At 38.7% G+C, this 23,860-nt stretch overlaps 2 protein-coding genes and 1 long non-coding RNA gene across 3 annotated transcripts; all 3 read right to left on the bottom strand.

Moving 5' to 3' along the window:
* Positions 1-4,454: 4,454 nt before the first annotated feature.
* LOC124128807 (sodium- and chloride-dependent glycine transporter 1-like) lies at positions 4,455-5,679 on the bottom strand. Its single transcript, XM_046492280.2, has 2 exons — positions 5,516-5,679; positions 4,455-4,698 (listed from the first exon to the last, which is right to left on the bottom strand). The coding sequence occupies exons 1-2, from the start codon at positions 5,672-5,674 to the stop codon at positions 4,546-4,548; spliced, it is 312 nt and encodes a 103-aa protein (XP_046348236.2). The 5' UTR covers positions 5,675-5,679; the 3' UTR covers positions 4,455-4,545.
* A 450-nt stretch (positions 5,680-6,129) lies between these two features.
* On the bottom strand, positions 6,130-7,712 carry LOC125371736. Its single transcript, XR_007217752.1, has 3 exons — positions 7,592-7,712; positions 6,433-6,532; positions 6,130-6,198 (listed from the first exon to the last, which is right to left on the bottom strand). It is a non-coding gene; the product is annotated as an uncharacterized LOC125371736 (long non-coding RNA).
* Positions 7,713-8,279: 567 nt separating this feature from the next.
* On the bottom strand, positions 8,280-19,702 carry LOC124128806 (sodium- and chloride-dependent creatine transporter 1-like). The gene is made up of 9 exons (XM_048404004.1): positions 19,474-19,702; positions 18,996-19,127; positions 17,408-17,711; positions 14,566-14,698; positions 12,555-12,725; positions 12,049-12,152; positions 10,172-10,296; positions 8,389-8,501; positions 8,280-8,291 (listed from the first exon to the last, which is right to left on the bottom strand). The coding sequence occupies exons 1-9, from the start codon at positions 19,700-19,702 to the stop codon at positions 8,280-8,282; spliced, it is 1,323 nt and encodes a 440-aa protein (XP_048259961.1).
* Between the last annotated feature and the right edge of the window lie 4,158 nt (positions 19,703-23,860).

The raw sequence follows: 23,860 nt of genomic DNA, 5'->3' as shown, positions 1-23,860 counted from the left end.
ACCGCTTTTTACGGGTACTTCATCTGAGGAACAGATTTCTTACTGTGACGTCATCAGCTGCCAACAGCTTAGGACATCCGGTCAGCAGACAAACAGTGACCAGACGACTACGACATTATGGTCTCCGGGCCCTTTCAAGGGCATGACCTTGACCCGTCAACATCGACGTGCCAGATTGACGTGGTGCAGGCAAACTCAGCGATGGCAACAAAGGGAATGGCGGTGAGTGCTATTTAGTGAAGAGAGCAGGTTCCAACTCTTCAAACCTGATGGGCGGACGCGAGTTTATCGACGACGTGTTGAAGGTACGGCTCCTTGTTGTGTCCAGGAGGTGGAACCTTACGGGGGCGGAAGTGTTATGGTCTGGGGCGGCATTTGCGAGGACGAGAAGACGGAACTTGTCAGCACCGAAAGCAATCTGACAGCACAACGCTACATTGACAATATCTTACGGCCAGTGGTTCCTCCTTTCATCCAGCGTCAACAACGGACGGTGTTCCAACAAGATAACGCCACACCTCATAAAGCCCGTATTACTAGGACTTCCTAAACGCCACCAACGTGACTGTCCTGCCGTGGCCATCTCGATCGCCAGATCTGTCACCCATAGAACATCTCTGGGAACAGCTGGGGCGTCGTCTTCGGTAACGTCAACATCCTCCTTTCACGAGGCAAGCGTTGATCGTTGCCCTCCGTGAGGAATGGAATCGGATACCTGCAGTCGATGTGAGGACGCTTGTCTACTCAGTTCGACGCCGCATTCGAAGATGCATTGCCGCTCATGGAGGTCATATCCCGTATTGAACGGTCTGGGCCGTCGTCACCTTAAAGTTGTAACCAATGTTGTTGATCGAATACTGGACGAATGACCCCTTGTCAAGAAATGTCCCTGTTGGAGGTCAAGGACTTTGTTGTTGAATTAGTAAATTCGCATTTTACTGTTCTGAATGATGAATTTCTACAATACAATTGTTATTGCTGCTTCAAATTGTGTTGGTCATATTTTATCCTAGAAATATCGTTGGTAACGTTTCTCTTGGCCGTCAGTTTATTTTAGGTCTATTCCAAATATTAAAGACATTATTTTAGGTGGTGATTTTAATTCGGTGTTTTATCCCTCTTTTGATAGACTAGGCAAGAATGTTAATACAAGACTTAGCTCAAAATTACATAACTTAATTAAGGCATATGATTTGATTAATATTTGGAGATATAAGCACCCAAACAAACGAAGTTACACGTGGAAACGCAACAACTGCACTCAGTCTCGCATTGACTTTTTCCTGATTTCAAGATGTTTGATAAATATGATGAAACCTGTTGATATAATACCAAGTTTGAAAACAGATCGTAGGATGATGCAAATAGAATTGACTGTAAACCAAAAAAAACACAAAAAATATCTGGAAAATCAACAATTACCTTCTCTGTGATTCTGAATATGTGGAAAAGAGTCAACGAGTCAACAGTTTCTACAAAGTGACATGAAAAGTGACCTCTCAAATGATCTTGTGATATGGGATTAGATAAAGTTCCGTGTTATGAACATAACTATATAGAGTACTTCACGGATAAACAGAAAAAGCGTCTGCAGAAAGAAAGAACATTACTAAAGAAAATTGCAATTCCAGAGGACAAACTTACTGATATTTTTATTAAGGATAAGGAGGATGAAAGCAATAAACTAAAGAAAGAGTTAGAAGACATATATAACGATAGAACGGACGGCGCAAGAATAAGGTCAAGGCTCACTCAATTGGACTGAACTAGGAGAAAAGAATAATAAATAGTTCTTTAATCTAGAAAAGTCAAAACAGGGAAGCAAAATAATCAGGAAACTGAGGAAAGAAGATGACCAGTGATGATGGGATTCTCAATTTACTTTTTACATAATATAGTCACTTATATTAAAACTCCAAGGCTTCGAAAGAAGCGATATTCAACTTCTCTCGTGTCAATCTGAAACAAATATAGATGACATAGATTTTTACACTTCTAAACCGGAAGCAGCAATTACAGAACAAGAATTGCAGAAAGCGCTCGAACAAATGAGATTGAATAAGACACCAGACAGTGATCGGCTAACTGTGGAGTTTTTTCACTACTTCTGGAATGATATAATTTGTTTGTTGTTTAACGCCGCACTCAGCACTATTCCAGCTATATGACGGCGGTCTGTAAATATTCGAGTCTGGACATCATGAGCATCGATTCATGCAATTGGAATACGATGACATGCATCAACCAAGTCAGCGAGCCTGACCACCCGATCCCGAAATGATATTAAGAAACACTATGTAAAAGGACAATTTATGGCTTTAGAAATTGGTGAACTCTCCACCTCCCAAAGGCGTGGAATCGTAACAGTTTTGTGACAAAAGGAAAGGATCCTGACCTAGTGTTAAGCTATCAGACCTATTACATTACCTATTAAATGTAGATTATGAGATATTTGCCAAATTGTTGACAATTCGAGTTAAACCCTTATAAGAAGAGCTTGAACATGAATCGCAATCAGGGATTCATTGAAGGTAGAATTATACATGAAACTATAAGATTGTGAATGGATTTTTTACGAAGAAGAAAGCTATGTTATTTAGATTTCGAGAAAGCATTTGACTCTATTGAACATATTTTTTTGTATGCTACCCTGGAGATGTTCAATTTGCCTAAACAGTTTATAGAGTTAGTTAGACTTTGCTTTACAAATACAAATAGTCGTGTTATTAATAACGGGCGAACTACCAGAAATTTCATAAATAGTAAATAGAAGACAAAGCAGGGATGCCCTTTGTCTCCAATAACATTTATTTTGTGTGCAGTAGTTACTTGTTCAGGAGTCAAAGGAGTGTTGTTTGCGGATGATTCGGTGGCAACTGTTAAATACCAGAAGTCGGTAAGACGTACTCTAATTTTTTTTATGAAAACCAGACCTATGTCTGTTACCTGTAATAAGGACTTTAGTCCACCTTTCAATATAAAAAAAATCAAGATATAAATATAAATATTTAGGAATTATTGTTGATCAGAATGATCTTAATTATGACAAAGATACCTTAGAAAATCATGAAAAAGTTATGGAAAAAAGATTTGATCAGTGGCTTAATAGGAATTTGACGATGTATGATGGATCTCTGATCAGTAAAGCTGAAGGAATGTCTATATATATAGATGCTATATCAGTCAAAATATCGTATTTGAAATGTTGAAAAGGTAGTTATTTAAATTTATTTGGAAAAGTAAAACTGAGAAAGTTGACCGAGTAAAGTTATTGGGGGCATATGAAAAAGGGGGTATAAAAGCTTTGGATTTAGAATTGATGAATACATCCACTAAGATAGTATTGCTGATTAGATATTTTCAGAAAGGGAAAGAGAACTTTGACAAGTTAGATTCTTTAAAATTTCTGTTACATTGTAACAACACAATTTCGAGTTTGAAGGTGAAGTTGCTGTTATTTTATAGAGAAATCTTGGAATATTGGAAAGAAGTATAAAATTGTCAAGATGTTGATATTTTTAATGGTATTATTTCGAAAAATTGTCAATACAAAAAGTGTTTATGATCGTGAATGGAAACAATCTGGTGTTACATTTGAAAGAGACTTATTAGATGAAAATGCAGTGTTTCTTTCAAAAAGCCTTAAACAGGAAATTACACATTGACATAACACAACGCAAATATAATACATATATTAATCCAGTTAAGAAGACAACTGATTGTAATCTCTTTTACGAATTCTCAAAAAATAATAGTAATAATACCGATCTTGATAACTTTCCAACAGTTGATGGTATACCTTTGAATGTTATTCCTACAAAATTTAATTGTTTCTATGAGTTTCTGCTTACGAAAAAACTTGTAACTTAGAACATCCAGCAGGAAAAAGAACTATGTTTACAGTATCAATCATTTGCCTGTCGATAATAAATACAAACAGCTTGTGTTTAAAAATATGTCACAATATGATAATATTCCCTGTAATTACTACCTACATAAGATAAATATTATAGACTCTGATGCCTGTGAAGAATATGGTCAGGTATACACTCCAACAATTAAATTTTACCAAATAACGTCAATAGATTTTTTAATGTATTTTTTATATTTCAAAAGCAGTTTATTCAGATTTAGTAATACAGGATTATTGCCAGTGTGTCGTTATAGGATTTATACTACAAACTTCTCATTCTCAATCCCTCAATTATATGTTATTATCAGCAAAATGTTATGTATATCGCTCAAGAGTAATAAAAGTTATCTGTATGTTTGATAATCTTGTAAAAGAACTCAAGAAAATTATACAAATAATGCGACAAAGCAAACGTAAGGAGAATTTAAATTTTATTAAAAAAATAGACTTATTTATTGATATATTAACTGTTTTTTTGTTACTTATTATTCTCAGTAATGTTAGCATCACACCAAGCCCTATACCTCTAGTTATGTGAGTCTGTAAGGGTTAACTGTAAAACCGTGGCAAGTATCTTGAGAATAAACAAAAAACAAACCAAAAACCATCATTGCAACGCGAAATAACATCATCTAGTTGGTATTATTTGTTTCAAATTTGAAAATGTAGCTGAGATTTCCTGAAAATGTTCGTCGGTTACGAATAAGACTGTCTCTATATTTCGATGCGAGGGAGACTTCGGCTGGACTCCATTCTATGTTGGGCTGTAGAGACAGCATCAGTTTCTGGAACAGAATGAAATGAGTGTAAATATTCAAACAGGAGAATCGACTGGTTCATTGACAAAAATAACAACATGAAAATCATTCATATACCTGTGTGTTTCTAATGTGAATTACTTGGTAAAGTCAATTATGAAGAAGCTTTCAAAACATGTTGGTTCAGAGGACATTACCAAATTTGACGCATCAGTGACAAAAATGATGTTCGATGCAATTTCCTATTTTGACTTGTACCACAATTTGCCGTGCTTTTTCACGTGAACAGTTGACTTGCTTTTGCATGTGTTTGTTACGAGTGCCACAGGACGGGCAAGATCCGCTCTCCTTTTCGCGAACACATGGTATCATCGCTATTGTATGGTGATTCATAAACACATACTCATGATATAGTAGGAATCGTACAATCGGCTCTTTTTTTGACGGAGATTTTTTATGAACATGGAAAGAGTGTTGATGCTTTTATTTACATGCATACACTTTACTTGGTTGGTAATGTAGGTCATTTTATGCAGTTACATAATTTTTCCAAAGTATTAATTTGTACAGGCCAATATTTAGGTATCTATAGTGTAGCAATTGGTAACGTGATTAGGTATTTGTTCATGCACAGGTATAGTTTAGGATCTCATGGAATAGATGGTGCATACATGATCATTTTCGACCAAATATATATAATACTAAAACTAATACTAATGACCCATACAATACACCAAGGTTAAAACAGCGTGTACTGCGAGGAGCACATACGTGTCAGTAGATGACCAGTCACCTTTTCCTTGGCGTCTTGACAGCTGTTCTTGTCATCCACCTGTTGCCTTACCTGTCGCAGAGTTGATCCTCGTTGTTTTCTCAGTTCTATTATCATCATAATCGGAATAGGAATCACTGGCAGCAGGGCAATCACCCACCCGACCACGGTTGCCTCTCCAGGGTAGGTGTACTTCCCGTAGGTGGGGGACTGGTACTGTACAATCGTCATGAGGAACACAATCTGTAGGTCAAGAAAACAAAACACAAAAATACATACACGTCTCCTCTGAACAAAGATCAGCATAGGATTTCCGACGAAAAGTAGTGTAAATTTGAACTCTACATGCCACATAAACATATGAGGCCATTTTGGGGGGCAATTTGGGCATGATAAACCTATTGAAAGGGTTATTTTCATGATTAAAACATAAGTTAAACAAGTTGGGTACAATAAAACCCGAAGCACTTGAAAAGGTCAGTATATATAACTCAAAGACTTGGAAATAACTATCTACACACAAAGGAAATTCGTATTATTCGTATGAAGAAAGAGTACTAAATTTACTTAATTTAATCCATTGTCTACGAGGTTATCGTATGACATACGGTCTGCACAGTTCATGCTGTTGGTGCATCTACAGGCTACACTCACAACAAGTATTCCAGGAGTGATGAATCCCAACATAACTTTCAGCAATACAGGCAAATGACGTCCAGACATCGTGTTGATATCATCACTTAGCTGCTTGATACCTGAATGCATTAAGATGCGCAAATTAAAAAGCTGTAGAAGCACTTACATAAAATTGCATGTTAACGTAGGTTTGATACCCCTTACTGGCATATCAATAAATTACGGTTGCAACAGATAACTAATATTTACTGTCAGTTTTTATTATCACCAAATATATATACATATACTACGCTGTCAATGTCTATAACAGTTACATACTAGTGAAACGTTTTGCGCATTCATCGAGTCCTTACCGTAGAACCAGACAGCAGCCACACACTCCAGGGTACAGAAGAGGAACACCGAGAGAGCCGCCAGGTACCAGTCCAGGAGTTGCATGATGTACGGACCACCCTGAAAGTATGGGCAGGAATATCTTGTAAAGATGTGTTCAACAACTTTATATGTCAAAGTGACAATCATTTCTCCATAAGACTGTATGACAAGATGAATAACAACGTTCCAATTGTCATTTTTTCCTTTGTGTTGATGAATATTCCAGAAGCTCCAGTCTTTTAATGACGACATTTCAAAACTTTTGAGGCCTTTCTACCAAGATCGAAAAGCTCTTCATACGCCACTCGGTCAAAATTTGCTTAATCAGGCTTAAAACATTCAAGACCTGAAGTAACAAGCAGTGGTCTCTAATTACTTTTATCTACAATAAAATCACTTTGTCTTATGGTGTAATCTCGACTCGTATATGGATGTGTTGTCAGGGCCTTGAGTATTTAACAATACTCTTTTATCACAAGAAAATAATTCTTAGTCATGTTATGTGCAAGATCTCAGACTAGTACATATTGTTGGCAAAGGTGATAACATTGAAATACTGTTCAAAGCAAAGTATAAAATGCACACCTTCGCATGACTTTTAAGAATCAACAAAAAGTCGAGTCGTGTAATGTAACATGTCAGCAGATAACCTTAGTCTATGTACGTTTGATTAATACTTTCCAGGGATAACTCCCATTTCTAACTGTGATGTGTTATCAATTATGCTGCTTCAACAACAGACAAAATGTTTTGGACAAGACATTAAACTTCCTCGTCTCCTCTACTGTGCTGCAAAACGAAACATTTCTTAAACCTTTATCTTAACTTGTACACAGCAAATGTAATCGGTAATCCCAAATTAACATGCCAAAATCAGTAAATGCGCAATCGTCTCACAGAAGTTTCTGGTCCATCATTTGACTGCATCGTTTGCTTACAGACCGCTGTCGCTTGGCAGGAGGACTGCTGTGCGGCATCAGCCAACAAACAGATACTTGGTTTATTATGCAAATTGTAGGCGTGGCGGCTGCTGACAACAGGGCAAGATTTATGTTCACGGCTATTTTGCCGAAATGGAATCTGTTTCAGCGGATAATGGAAACTGATTATTCTCTGGCGTTGACGTATAATATTTACCTGTGTGCATATGATAATACCAAGCAGAAATGCCACCAAACATATAGCTGCAGTAACAAATACTCTTTTAGGCCCAAGCGTCTTTGGAAATTGATCTAGCATAGCAGTAGACACGATTTCCGCATATAGGAACTGAAATAACAATTAATACAAATGACGTTCACCGACAAGATGAGGTGGACAGTTATGAAAACAATGACCTTTAAATTTCATATATAACAAATGCCCTGTTTGGGATAAAGTACAGATTCTGGTACATTTTTGGGATGAGTCACGTCCGGGATTCGAACCCACACTGCCAGAGTGGCACCTAATCGGCAGCCAAGTTGTCAGAGGGGTACACAAAGTACGTGATCTAGACTACCAGTTGTTAGACATTCAGTTTTGTGAAAGCCTCTGTGGATGAGTGGGTTATATTGCTGACATTGTGTGCTGGCGATTAGGTGCCTAAATCTGGCAGAGTGGTTTCAAATCCCGGACGTGACCCATCCCCAAAATGTACGAGAATCTGTACTTTGAATTTCATGTTCATGTTAATACAATTGTGGGACTGTTAGCTATGGTAATTAAACCATAAATACATTAAATGCGACACGATGCCTGCTAAATGCAGTCTATTGTACAATTGTACAATTGTGACTATGAATCACTGTAACAGAGTGACGATGTCAGGTGCAACAAACTCAGGTCAAGAGCTCGCCTAAAGCAACAGTGAAATATGTGGTATAAGTCAAATGAGGGAACTGCGTCGAACTCATTGTGCAACAGTGTCCTAAAATATACGACTTCTAACTCACCTGGCTGTCTAGACCAACAGTTAGTAGCATCAGAAAAAAGAGAAACGACCACATCTGCGGCAGTGGAAGATAGGAAAGGGCTTCTGGGTAGGCAACAAACAACAGTCCTGGACCTATATAGGATAGACAGAGATAGATAGAGAAAAAGCTATATTTACATGCATATTATTTCCACATTGTTTTCTCCTGAATGAACAAAACGATAATGTGTCTTTTCTATCACCGGTAGATAAAACATCAATCAGAACAACCAAATTTCAGTTTTACGGTACACATTCAGATATTGTTCAAATGACTTTCTATATCTTCTACTGCCATCAAGATATAATTACACGTGTCAAAACCCTTTAAGTCTATTAAAGAATACCTACTAAAATCAGAGACATTTCTAAGCTTCTGACCATATCATGAACATGTGTCCATGGATCACAAACACTTGCAAAGGCTAGCCAATTGTTTACCTAAAAAACATGTTGTACAAGACAAAATACGGAATACCATTGGACATCATTTTTGCCACTGATGGGTCAGATTTAGAAACGCCTTCCACATGTCTACTTTAAAACATGTTAAAGCTTTACTGAGGCCTGAAGCAAGAATACAATTTGATGTGATGAAATAGACATGGACTATGGAGATAACATTGAAAAAGTTCCACATTTTCAAGGTTTTTCGGAAGCGCTTTTCCAATGTATTAATCAAGTGCTGATTAAGTTTAATTGAAGTGTAATTTCCAGTGGTTGATATTATAAGCAACATGGGCACAAGCCTTACAGCCAAATCCGGTTTTGATACCTCTTACGACAAGCAGTAGAGTGCTCTGTACCTTTTGTAGCCAGGGTCTCCACGGGAGTGTTTGATTGGATCGTGGAAGACATTAATTTTGCCCTTTCTCTCAGTTTTACTTTTAACATCATACGAATTTGTCACAAATAGTTACATAAAAATCGTGTTAAATCACCATTCAATTATGTCGGGGCTGGTATTTGTAACAAGTGTACAATGATCTGCGACTTGAAGAACAAATGCCAGTACTCGACGGGAAACAGTATTGCAATATGATAGACATTATTGTTAAACGGTGAATTACTAATGCTGTACATTTACCATTTCAAACAAGTAATATTGTGTTGTTTCAAATACCACATTGACATATTAAAAGAAGAGATTTGACTCAGAAGTATTATCAATAGTACTTGCTGCAATTACAGAAGTAAATTATTCTCCCATAAAGTGTGTAGCTGCATGAACAGGCCTTGATGCAATTTCATTCAAAATAAATTGTTTTTATTTAAAACTGTGAGCCCAAATATATTTCATTTGGCAGGCAATATTTATTTTCAACAGTTCGGGGCATAATTATTTTTTTCTAGAGTGAGTCAGTGAGTTGGGTTTCACGCCGCTTTTAACAGTATTACAGTTATATCACGGCGTGTCAGCTTAATGTGGGAGGAAAGCTCAAAGTGATGCAGGTCTTAGACGTTTAACAGTTCGGTGACACCCACGAGCACGGGTATGGTGCTGACAAACCAAGAAACATAATCGGGGCGAACCGGGATTCGAACCCACAATCATAGGTTTATGGCGTGCCCATGGGACGCAACTCTGCACAGCGAATCGCAGCGCCATAGACGACTGGGTCACCCGTCGATAAAATCCCAGTGACACCCCAGCAACTCAAATCAAATTGTCGGTCCTTACTTACAGTATTTGCTTACAACGCGAGGCATATATAAATAGTTTTAACAAGTACATGAACATGTTTATCCAAAACTGATTTTACCTGATGATACAACCTCCGAAATTGGGACACCGAATCTTCTGGCCATAACGCCAAGGACAGAGAAGGTGACAAATCCTGCAAAAATGCTTGTGCCTTCTGACGTTAGGCATAAGATTATGCTGTCCCTGAAAATAGAGTTGACAGCAATATGACCACGCTTATACGAAACAGCAAAGAAACGCTAGTTCCACCTTTATTTTTTTTATAAGTGTAACCATTCCATTTTGTCTGAAGTGATTGGAATATACTGAAATGATGACATATGAGCCAATGCACACAAACATAAAGATAACCACAATCAACCGAAACCATAACATTGCATCTGTTTTCATTATCCGAGGTAAAAGCGCGTACATTATTCACTCCTAAGGTATCGTTTATAAAGGTTGATGTCACACACCGGTTCAATATTCACACTAGAGGGTCTACATTTGAAGTCAACGATGCAAAGACTGTCGTCTGTGCAAATAGGAATGGTCCTTGGAATGTTGCTGGCCGGTAATTATAACACTGCTGTAGCGAGACAATTAGGATGTCATCTCAGGATTGCACAACATCACCAGCAAACAGGATATGTTGCTGATGGACCACGTTCTTGCCGACCCTGACTTACAACACTGGACAATATTGCTTCATAATGGTCACTCAGGGACAGAACACAAGCACCAACAAGACAAGCAGCTTTAGTTCAGGGAGAAGACACTATTCGACGACGTCGACATGCTGCCCAATTCCACTGTCGACGTCCATAAGTGAGATACATTTATGGCGTATCTGCCTAAGATCAGCATCACGATTCATCTCTCTCCCCGGATATGGCTCAAACTGAACATGTTTATGATAAAATTGGACAACAAACACACTTGCACAATGGGAAAAGCGAATATCATTGGAGTGGAACCACCTGCCAAATGCATTCTTTCAGACATTTGGTAACTTGACGTGGCGACGTTGTACCCCTGGATGTTAGCCCAAGGCGGTCATGCTCGCTACGGGGGAGACTGACGTTTTTCATCTCGAAGGTTATCTCTCTTTGACGTTTTGTATGTCTTTGCAATGCCAGTGTGACAACCACCTTCACCTCTTAAAAAGACAGTTCGCTCTATAATTATGTGCTCTGACACCAGTACGTTTGTCTTTTGTACCAAAACTTGAAACGAATGTCAGACTTTGCTTTTCCATTGTATGGTCTCCAAATGCAACATGTTTTCAATATAGATCAGAATAAATAAAAATAACACGATGTATGAATAATTAACGAGATTAATAACGTGTGTTATGCATAGGAGTAAAGATATTGTGAAATAAAATTATATTTTAAATATATACAACTACGTAAACTAAAACGTTATGAGCCTATCCCTTTTCATCTGTCCGAAAATACCATGCATCAACGGGAAAGATGCGCATGACGTCTTCTAAATTTCATGAAAGTCTGAGAAACCACCTTTTCACCTGAAACACTGCATGTCAACTGATGCAGCAGAATAAATCGAAAGGCTATTAAACTTATTTCCATTTTACAAAGATATCTTATTGTTTGTTTGTTGTTTTACGCCGCACTCAGCAATATTTCAGCTATATGACGGCGGTCTGTAAATAATCCAGTGATTGATATCATGAGCATCGATCCACGCAATTGGGATTCGATGACATGCATGAACCAAGTCAGCGAGCCTGACCACCCGATCCCGTCAGTTGCCTCTTACTAAAAGCATAGTCGCTTTTTACAGCAAGCATGGGTTGCTGAAGACCTATTCTACCCTGGATCTCCACGGGTCTAACGATATCTTAAGGTCATTGAAATAGGCTTCAGTATTTAATACGAAAAGATACTTATGAATACAGGATATGCTTTTTTCTGGTGTATACATTACCTCAATGTCGGTTCATTGAACTTGTTGTAGCTGGATGCTGTCATGATTATACCCCAGCCTGGACCAAGACTGTAAAACACCTGGATGCAAGCTTCTAACCAGACCTGTGTTGAGGATGTTTACAAAATCACAATAGTTTGGTTTTGCCTCTTGTGCAATATTTGGGGAAATTCTGTTGCGTCTGTTTTATTGGGAATTATTAATCTAGATTGATGTAAGCTTTAATGGGATTTTGGTAGTAGTATGATGAGTCTTGGCAGGTGCAAGTTGTTGAATTATCACCATGAGCTCCCATGAGCTCCCATGTCCACGTTGTGCGCCACGTTCATATAATTGATTTATCATGATCAGTTTACCCTAGCTTCATAACAGCGTGAGGATCTACATTGAAACGTGGCTAAATACAATAAACCAGATGTAGTTATCCCTAAAGTTATGTTTTCTCAATTACTCGACTACTTCTAGAATGCCAAATCAAACTGTAAACTCAAACATGATATACATACCTGAATTTCAAGGAGTTTGCTAAAATCGGGACTCATGTAATATAACATGCCATCAACAGCACCGGGTAACATGCTTGTCCTGATGATGATCGCTGTCAGTAGAATGTAGGGCAACAGTGCTGTCACATACACCACCTGTAAAAGATAAGAGTGAATGTGCAGACAAATACACTACCTGTAAAATATAAGAGTGAATGTGCAGACAAATACACTACCTGTAAAATATCAGAGTGACTGTGCAGACACATGCACTACCTGTAAAAGATAAGAGTGACTTTGCAGACACATGCACTACCTGTAAAAGAGAAGAGTGACTTTGCAGACACATGCACTACCTGTAAAAGATAAGAGTGACTTTGCAGACACATGCACTACCTGTAAAAGATAAGAGTGACTGTGCAGACACATGCACTACCTGTTAAAGATAAGAGTGACTGTGCAGACACATGCACTACCTGTTAAAGATAAGAGTGACTGTGCAGAAAAATACACTACCTGTAAAAGATAGGAGAGACTGTGCATACACATACACTACCTGTAAAAGATAAGAGTGACTGTGCAGACACATACACTACCTGTAAAAGATAAGTGTGACTGTGCAGACACATGCACTACCTGTAAAAGATAAGAGTGACTTTGCAGACAAATACACTACCTGTAAAAGATAAGAGTGACTGTGCAGACACATGCACTACCTGTAAAAGATCAGAGTGACTGTGCAGACACATGCACTACCTGTAAAAGATAAGAGTGACTTTGCAGACACATGCACTACCTGTAAAAGATAAGAGTGACTTTGCAAACACATGCACTACCTGTTAAAGATAAGAGTGACTGTGCAGACACATGCACTACCTGTAAAAGATAAGAGTGACTGTGCAGACACATGCACTACCTGTAAAAGATAAGAGTGACTTTGCAGAAAAATGCACTACCTGTAAAAGATAGGAGAGACTGTGCATACACATACACTACCTGTAAAAGATAAGAGTGACTGTGCAGACACATGCACTACCTGTAAAAGATAAGAGTGACTGTGCAGAAAAATGCACTACCTGTAAAAGATAGGAGAGACTGTGCATACACATACACTACCTGTAAAAGATAAGAGTGACTGTGCAGACAAATACACTACCTGTAAAAGATAAGAGTGACTGTGCAGACACATGCACTACCTGTTAAAGATAAGAGTGACTGTGCAGACACATGCACTACCTGTAAAAGATAAGAGTGACTTTGCAGACAAATACACTACCTGTAAAAGATAAGAGTGACTGTGCAGACACATGCACTACCTGTAAAAGATAAGAGTGACTGTGCAGACACATGCACTACCTGTAAAAGATAAGAGTGACTTTGCAGACACATGCACTACCTGTAAAAGATAAGAGTGACTTTGCAGACACATGCACTACCTGTAAAAGATAAGAGTGACTGTGTAGACACATGCACTACCTGTAAAAGATAAGAGTGACTGTGCAGACACATGCACTACCTGTAAAAGATAAGAGTGACTTTGCAGAAAAATGCACTACCTGTAAAAGATAGGAGAGACTGTGCATACACATACACTACCTGTAAAAGATAAGAGTGACTGTGCAGACACATGCATCACCTATAAAAGATGAGAGTTATTATGCAGACAAAGTTATATAATTGTTCTTGACATTGATTGATTTAGTGTGCAAATGTTAACTTGTGTGACATTGGACCACCTGTATGGTCTTTGCTGGTCAATATAATGAGTTTGCCGTAGTCTTTCAAAAAAAAAGATATCGATTGCAACAACGTTTATCATTGCTGGGCCCATTGACACAAATGGACCAGATGGAGGCAACCTTCCTCATGGGGTGAATGTAAGATTTCCATTCAGGGATACTGTTGGTTTTCGATCACAAAGTGATTTAGGTTATTTGGAAAACCTACAAATTCACATATTAACTAAAATCCACTGAGGCGGGGAAATGTTTGTCCTTTCTAAAGAATTACCATGAGCGTCACATAACCTCACCTTCCCTGTAGCTTTGACTCCACGAAAAAGACAGAGAAAAATAATAATGTACGAAGCAAACAAACACCCAAGAATATGCCACTGAATTGAGCCAACTTCGTGTATTCCACTTGAAATTCTCAGGACGTTGTACCTGAAACAGAGGGGAAATGATAGTGGCATCTTCCAGAAAACAAGAGATGAAATTTAGGACTGTCAAGTTTTTTGCAGTTATTAATGCATTAAATGTAATCACTTTTATAGACACACGCACTGTCCAAATAGGAAGTTACTGACATGCAAGTCAGAGAAGGTTACACAATATTGTTATACATGTATGGCAGTGTAATGAACTGTTAAACAATGTTGTAATTGTATCATATTGTTTCTGTTAAAATTCAGTATAAGTGCATTGCATTGCGGTTTGACAATGGTTAGTTGTTGGGAATTCAGTACTATGTAATGTAAGCAGTGATGTGGAAGTTAGTATATTTAGATGCTTTTGGAGTCTTGTATAATCTGGAAGCTTCTAAAACAGCCAGACTAACACAGCACAGTATAGAACCTTCTGGAAGGTATTTAACGTATATAAGGGGGCACGAGCCTGCCTCTACCATCTGGGCCTACCTCTACCATCTGAGGTTTCATCTCACATCATGACCAGCGGATGTTTGAAGATAAATGTTTTCACCCTGGAATTCAAGCCAAAGCCTATTTTGGAAGCTTGCCCACTGTTGCTGCTAGGCTAATATTATTATCCCTGACGTGTTTGCTTATTCTACTGCTATGGTATTTTATGCTTCCACTGAATTTGCACTCGCCATTGTACTGACATTCTATAGTGCAGTGCCACTCTAATTACTTAGCCGTAAGTTGTATTGATTACCTAGTTAAGTTTTAAGTGCAATTGTCGATTGTATTCCATTTCTTTTTGGTTTGTTGATTTCACACTGAATCACACTGAATCACACTGAATCACACTGAATCACACTGAATAAAGATTTAAATATTTAACTATGTCTACGTGTGCCTTGCAATATATACTATAAGTGCTTCTGTGGTTTTAAGAGAAACCAACCTATGAGGTGATTGATATTGTAAGCAACGATCTACATCGTCAGGTTATGATGACCGAATCAGTCAAGTGACCCAATCAGTCAAGTGACCGAGTCTGACCACCTGGTTGCTTGAGTCTTATTCTAACCCGGACTAATGTACATAATATTAACCGAAATGACAAAACTGTAATGCAAACAAACAAACATTCTGTGCAGTCATTGAATATATATATCATCATCTGCTGGCAACATGTGGTGATGTAGTGAAAATACATTGTTTATATATTTACACAAACTATAACTGTACATCTGTATTTTACATGTGGTAAATTGACCAAAAATAGATTTGTAAGAAGCTGGAAAGCGAAACAAAAAAAGCAAAAAAAGTGTTATTGAAAGTCAAATAAGATTTTATGAATAATAGGAAATATGAACATTTTGCAAAGAATCCCAACTTTATTCGCCAGCAGGAACAAATAGAGGCAGAATAAGAATCGTCAGTGTCAGAAATGAGATGGGCAGATCAACACGTACGTTTCTTAATTAGTGACGTTGTACCAATGTCACAGTTAAAGTTAAAAGTCAGTATCTGGTGTAGCTACCCCACACACGGATCACATCCGCAAGAAGTCTCCCCACGCTCAAAATCCCGATCCCAACCGAGGGTTGTGATGCCATCCTTGATGCAATGCGTGTGTCAATTCTTGGAGGTTCTGTACTGGAGGGCCCCTGGTTCTAACCCTAGGCCCCAAATCATGCCATAGATGCTCGATTGGATTCAGGTCTGGGCTTCAAGAAGGCCACGGCAGAGTCACAGTGGCGTTGTTCTGAACATGGTCAGTCAACTGTCACCCAATGAAGTTTACAATCAAAAGAGCAAAATCCCTGTTCCATCACCAGATCCCACTGTTTCCTGGATGTTGCGCTGATGATAAAATGCGTTTCTTTGCCTCCAGACACGAGTCCTACCAATCCGTGTGGTGCAACAAAAAACGACTCTCGTCAGACTAATGAATCTCCTCCATGACGTCAACTTCGAGTGTTCTTGAGCCTGAGATCAGGCTGAACCACGTTGAGTAGGGTGAGAGGAGAAGACGTCTTAATAGTCTTCTGGTCCTTAATCCTGCTGCATTAACCCGACGTCTAATAGTGCTAAGGGACACTCTGTTGTAGGTATGCCAGTGATGATGACGAACAGTTCAAGTTGGAGTTGGCAGCCATTTTGTCTGGCATACAAGGTCCCTCTCCTCTCTGGCACTGGTCTTCCGTGGACGTCATGATATCGGCAAGTCCCTCTCATGTGCAGTCAATGTGTGTTGTCTAATGAGTCGACTGATTACAGTATCATTAATGTACAATACAGTGGCAATAGCCCGACACGACATCCCAGTCTTGTTTACAATCCCTGATTTTGTGTGATAGTGTGCTCAGGCATTTCAGATACAAACGTTCCAAGGACAGACTTTCCAATTGGAAGAACTTTCATGCAAAATAAATAGCAGTAAAGTCGAATGCACTTTCTCTCATCAAACATATTTTTCTCTTTAGAGACCCCTTTGGCGTGCATCCGGCTCGAAAAAACGCACCCACAAGGCTGGGCAGTTACGTTGGCTACAAATCCTACAGGAAGCTGATGTGTCAACACACAGTGTACCATTTAAGATGTCTACATTGAGAAAGAACTTGCAAATACACTTCAAATTTTGTGGTGCGATGCTTTTGAATGAGGTGAATATTTATTATTAAAAGAGGCACTGGTCTGGCCAACATATTAATCTGAAGCATGTACATAACTGTCCACTTACTGATAGAATTCCTCGACAGCAGAGTGAGCCAAAGTCTTGTTCCTCCATAAGTCTTTAATGTTATTGACAGTGCCATTACTGTTGCCCACATCAGTTGAGTTCTTGAATCCAGAAGAGTGTGTGAAAGAAGACTTGAAAACAGAGATGTCCTCAACACATAGCTCTGTGTTCCACCAGTTACCACAGGTTGTCCAGGGCAGGACACTGGAGCAGGACTTCACCATGTAGTAGATAGGCCAGGCCAGAAGGATTTGATAATAGGGTAGGCAAAGAACCAATTGTATCAAGATCCCAATGCCAATACCTGTCAATAGTTTCAATGAAAGTATACACAAATCCACTGGCAGTACTATATGCAACAACTGCATAATGAGGTTGGGTCAACTTAATTCAGTCATTGTAATATGATGTCAACCGAAAGCCTGTCAATCTTGTTGATCGTTATGAGGATACATATAAATGCATTGACAGTATCAAACTTAGTTTTTTGCTACATATAAATAGAAAACGACAAAAATGTATTTTTTTGCACAGATAAAAGACCATGTCATTGCACAAAAACCCAGATGAGAAAATATATTGGTTGTGATCTCTTTGATAGCACCTCGGTAATGGCACCAACACCTTGCGAGACCTCCTCGGGCGCGACGCCTCATTGATGATATAAGCCTCCTGTTGACATGGATAGGTATGTAGTACTACTACTCCAATAACGCAGATGTATCCGTTGCACAAAATGACCCCAGAGTTGTTCTATCGGTGAGAGGTTGGGTGCGTTCACTAATTGATGTTGAGAAAGTGCTGTAGTATTTGAGCAGAGTGAGGCCTCACATTGTCCTGTTGGAACAGTATCCCTTGTGGCTGTCTTGTGAGAATGGGTAGGACATCTGGTTGCAGATGGACGTCCATGTAACGTTAGGCGTTTCAAATGTCTTCAAATACATGTGCAGCATGTGTTATCAATCACTGGATTGTCTGAATGATTGACTCGAATATTTTCAGACCGCTGTAATAAACAACAAACAAACAAAACAAACAATCCTTCACCTTGCAATACACCCCAATACGACCGCCGGGATAGTACGAATTCAACCTTTTCTCTTTGTTGAACAGTCCACTTTACTAATCACATTGTTGCCACTATCGCACAGTTCGAGACGACAGACATCAAGTTCGTCAAAGCTGACGAGACAAGGTCATTCTGCGCTGGGATCAGAAGAATGGAATTCCTGCAGCATGTGTTATCGCCTTGATAGTGTATGTTCGCTGATACAGCGCCCCAGTCCCGCAGAAGTATGTCAATGGTAAGAGGGCACCAACACGTGCATGATGGACCTGCGTACCGCCATCACCACTATTCCAAGACCTCTCTCTCTCTCAGCTTGCTATTTTTACCCTCTAAACATATGGTGCTATCATCAATACCTGGAATATACGTTTGGGTAACACTTTTCAAACTGAATTCTTATTTTTCCTTTTGCCAAAGTATCAAAACAATTCAAAATTTAACAATGTATACTTTCGTTTGATCGTCATCATCATTGAAGGATGCTAATCCTTAATCAAAGATAATAAAATATTGGCGTACCTTTGAGGAGAGGACAAAAATTCCACACCTTGAAGGTTCCTTTTCCAGAGAACTGTCCCAGATATGATTCCAGGTACATCAACGGCAATGTTGTTGACACGAGGAGTATTAGGAATGGAATTAGGAAGGCACCTGTTAAAAACAAGAGACACAAGTTACATCGATTTAACTTCTATATTCTTTAGGCATTTTGTTTGGAGACTTTTTCTTGCACGCATTTTAGGCAGTGATGAAAGATCTCAAGAGTGCCATAATTATTATGGAATTGACAGATGTCATTTATGCTTTAATGGGTTTTTTCAAAGGTATTGAGACATGACATTATAAGACTTAATATAGAATTTAGCTTCCATCAGTCCAGTCTATGATAGCTCTGCTGATTCTAAATACAATGCAGCTATTTTTCCGTAATCCTCTCCATTTCAACGAACACACAAGTAAACACAATGGTTTTGTAATGGTATCGCTGCATATTTACCCCCACCATTCCTGTTGCAGAGGTACGGAAATCTCCACAGATTACCAAATCCCACACAGTAGCCAATCATAGACATAAGATAGTCCACTTGAGACGACCACTGGCCACGTGTTGTATGATGATCTTCTGGTATTTCATCATGGTCGTTCTCAGTGGTATTGACATTCACCAACTCTGTGATGTCATTGGGTGGAACACCGTCCCTCTCTGTGGACTTGGTGGCTGCCATCACTGATAAATGACACGGACAATTCAATGAAAGTGTTCAAAAGTTTCTCATAAACAACAAAATAAATAAAGTTGCATAGTCTGTGTCGTTACAGGGCAACTATTCTGAATGGACCAGGATGTGTTACAAGACTTGTCTGATAACCGACGACATAGTATACAAAACCTTGCAAGGTATGAAATATATTTAAAGCATTTTGATTTACCACCATCTACATAACTATCTCTCAGAATAATTTCAAAGTGAAAATACTTACTGTATTCAATTTTGCATTTTCTTTCGAATAATGTTGTTCGGAAATTTTGTTTAATTACAATTTCTATTGGATGCGGGACCCGTGAAGATTCCGGGGTAGAATAGGTCTTCAGCAATCCATGCTTGCCGTAAAAGGTGGCTATGCTTGTCGTTAAAGGCGACTAATGGGATCGGGTGGTCAGGCTCGCTGACTTGGTTGATGCATGTCATCGATCCCAATTGCCTGGATCCCTGATTTGCGTAGTCACCTTTTACGGCAAGCATGGGTTGCTGAAGACCTATTCTACCCCGGAATCTTCACGGGTCTGATCTGTATGTAGTTATGTAAGACACTTATATTCAAATGCTCGGTGATCCAACAATCCAGAATTGATCAAATTCAGAACAGAATTAATGTTTTCACCAACTTTCCCATTTTTGGTTTTGAAAAATGCATGGATTTCGGTTTCTGCTTGAGTTACAACATCATAACTTGAGCCAGCTTCGATACCCGTAGCTATATTTTCTGTTTTATAAATATTTTGCAGTTCATTAAATCAACTCAAACATTATGGACTGGCAACAAAACTGTCGACCTTGGTTGCAAAACACTGCCTCTTACCCCAAATATCATTTATTCTGTATTTGACCTTGGCCAGATAGTCAGATACTGGCAAAATGTGAGCGAACGTTCATCGTTTCATGTTACGCCAGCCAATGGTTGCCTCATATGGGTCACCACATCTGCCTGGTTTTTAAGGCACAGTATTTTCTATGCATGGCGTCAACTTGAATTGAAATGTCTTTGAAAAGAAAGTAAAATGGAAGATCTCTTTTAGGTATGACAGAAGCAAGGAGATTGTATGACTTAACTGAAGACGTCTAGACTTGCTAAACTATTATGTACATGCAGATAGGTTTTCATTCATCGTTTGTTTGCTTTTGTGCTTGATAACATCATTGTTGGGGAAGGTTGTAACATTTTATATTGCTGCTCTTGATATTGTTGATCTAAATTGGATACAAGTACAGCATATAGCTTATATGAGAAGGCAATATACATCCAAAATGACATAAATAGAACAATGTGTGGCACATGCAATATCTAAAATGTAAGGGAAACTTTGATAATTAAATGGAACAGGACTCATTCTCAGTCATTTTGCTAGACTTGATAGTAAAGCTTTTAAGGTAAGGACATAGCCGTGGTGAATACAATGTAGTATTTTGGTGACTACCATATGGGTCGATCTAGACCTAGGTATCCAACGATTAGACACATTCAGTTCGGAGTGTTGTGACAAGTAATCTGTTTACAATAATAGAACACTGTCAACAACAACAGATCACAACATAAAGATTTATGTCGTGTTAAAGTGACAAAGGAGAGTCCCGAGTCTATGTACTCTGGACACATAACAATTAGAGGGCGGAAGAAATTGAAGGAAATATCGAGAGGAAATTTCCTTCAACATAATGTCTTTATTTAGTCATACGACCAGTGTTTTATATATATATATATATATATATATATATATATATATATATATATATATTGTTTTATGACAAAGATAAACGAAACAACATGATTTATTTAATTGCAAGCAATACAAGAATCAATATCGGTATATGTTCTCTGGTAACATATATCGGTCTGTCACCTTCTACAAAAAAGTTGTGATAGCCGGTGTAGGAGGAAAATACTCACCTCATACTTTCTGCATACTGTTTTGGCGATAAGCAGCAGCCTATCCTACTTAATTACTGATCCAAACTTAAAATTGGCTGTATATACTGTTTAAATACATCATGTTATACGTCAAGGTGTAATCTTTTTAAAATGACTTGACAGCTCTATTAAAACTTTTTCCAGCTCTCCAAATGTTTCTAATGTTTTATATACTCAACAATAAAAGTTCCTGTGACACCAATATTTTAGTGTATTTTTCAAACAAGTAAAGTTTGGTTTTCAATATTGTAGTACATATATGGAATCAAGTCACAAAAACGCAACTCCAACAGAAAAGCATGCATTCCATGGAAAAGTTTACTTTTATGCAAGCCCCATGCATTTCACTAACCAAGAATGGGTATTAAAACATGTGCGTTAACGGGATTCCTTATGCGTTGTTTAGCATCGTACTGACAACAACCACTCACAAAAACGACAAAACTACGCAATTATTCAACATTACGAAATGCCACGCCTGTCCCTAAAAGAGCGCCTGCGAGCCATTGGTATGCTTGAAGCAGGATCCAGTCAACGTGATGTTGCAAGACAATTTAACGCCCACAGAAACACCATTTGGTGTTTATGGCAAGGTTGGCAACAGACGGATGCAGTCAGAGACCATCCTCGGAGTGGCAGGCCACGAGTAAACAATAATCGACAAGACAACTGGATTCGAACAACACACATACGAAATCGATTCCATTCAGCAACAGTGACTGCAAGAAGCATCCCTGGCCTTCGACGAATATCTTCACAAACCGTACGTCGTCGCCTCAGATGTGCAGGGATTGTCGCTAGAAGATCCGCCAGACGTCCCATTTTGACAGGAAACCACTGTCAAGGACGTCTACAGTTGTGCAGACAGCGTCTACGCTGGACGGCCATGCAGTGAGGACAAGTTCTTATCACTGACGAGTCTCGTTTTCACCTCAGCCACAGCGGTGGACGGATTCGAGTGAACAAACTTCGAGGTGAACGTTTCCTCAATCATTGTGTCATGGAAGAAGATCGGTTCGGGGGCGGCAGCGTTATGGTATGGGGTGGGATTACAGCAAGACAGAGGACCCGTTTGATAGTGGTAGAGGGAAATCTCAATGGACAGCGCTACCGCGACGAGATCATCGGCCCTGTTGTTCTACCGTTTTTGCGTCGTCATGGCCCAGGCATTACCTTTCAACATGACAACGCCCGGCCTCATATTGCTCGACTTGTTCAAGATTCTCTTCAACAGAACAACGTGAATGTCATCCCCTGGCCGGCTCGCTCCCCTGATCGCTCACCAATCGAGCACATGTGGGAAGAGATGGATCGGCGCCTTCGACGTCAACCACGTGTATAGGGCAAGAAATGGGGGAACTCATGTGCATCGGGTTACCATTGCCGTTGCCGTGATGCGTTTGGGCGATCGGTTTTATTGTCATCTGATTTGTTTTTTATCATCAAATTTCATTTTTCCGGACAAGGTAATGTTCAATTTGAGAAATTTTTACAAAAATTACCCAGATATTTAAATGACAACCTTTCATGCAATGTAACTTGGGGTGACGTTTCTTTTGCGGTTCAGTATATTAATACATTTGTCATTTCATATATTCATATATATTCAATGCTTTCACAATTAAGTGTAATACCAGCTACGCGCTTCTGTTTAATTCATTATTAAAGGTTGTTGAATATGTATTTGATCCCCGTGCAAGTATTAACTATGCAACATACGCCAAAAGTCACAAACTTTCATTTGTCATCATGGTTTTTAATGCAAGTGATACTAATTGACTGAAGCACATCATGGGAGTCAGTCTCAGGTACACAATTAATTTTAATTCATAAAAATATGATATATGGAAATATATTTCCATGGAAGTACATTAAAAATAAATTTATGAGTCGAACAATGACTATACCGATGATGAAAACATAAAAATAGCATGTGCTAAAAAACGATATGCATTGGCAATTAATGAATCATTCATTAAAAGTGTACATTGCGTCGACATAAAACCTGTCACCAAAGGACGACAATACAACTAGTAAAGCATGACAGAATTGTTTTAAAACTAAGTATAGCATAACGGCATTCAAAAACAGATAGATAGATAGACAGACAGACAGACAGACAGACAGACAGACAGACAGACAGACAGACAGACAGATAGATAGATAGATAGTTTTTGTGACTTGATTCCATACAT

Source organism: Haliotis rufescens, unplaced genomic scaffold (genome assembly GCF_023055435.1).
Source record: "Haliotis rufescens isolate VD_foot unplaced genomic scaffold, xgHalRufe1.0.p SCAF_30, whole genome shotgun sequence".
NCBI lineage: Eukaryota > Metazoa > Mollusca > Gastropoda > Lepetellida > Haliotidae > Haliotis > Haliotis rufescens.
The sequence above is the reverse complement of the archived record's forward strand: the minus strand, read 5'-3'. Positions and strand labels throughout refer to the sequence as shown.

Coding starts and splice junctions, on each gene's coding strand:
- LOC124128807 (XM_046492280.2), bottom strand. CDS start 5,674: ATGACGATTGTACAGTACCAGTCCCCCACCTACGGGAAGTACACCTAC. Junction 4,699..5,515: donor GAGGATCAACTCTGCGACAG/GTAAGGCAACAG, acceptor ATTCTGTTCCAG/AAACTGATGCTGTCTCTACA.
- LOC124128806 (XM_048404004.1), bottom strand. CDS start 19,702: ATGGCAGCCACCAAGTCCACAGAGAGGGACGGTGTTCCACCCAATGAC. Junction 10,297..12,048: donor TTCAATGAACCGACATTGAG/GTAATGTATACA, acceptor CTCTATTTTCAG/GGACAGCATAATCTTATGCC. Junction 8,502..10,171: donor TTCGGAGGTTGTATCATCAG/GTAAAATCAGTT, acceptor TATCCTATATAG/GTCCAGGACTGTTGTTTGTT.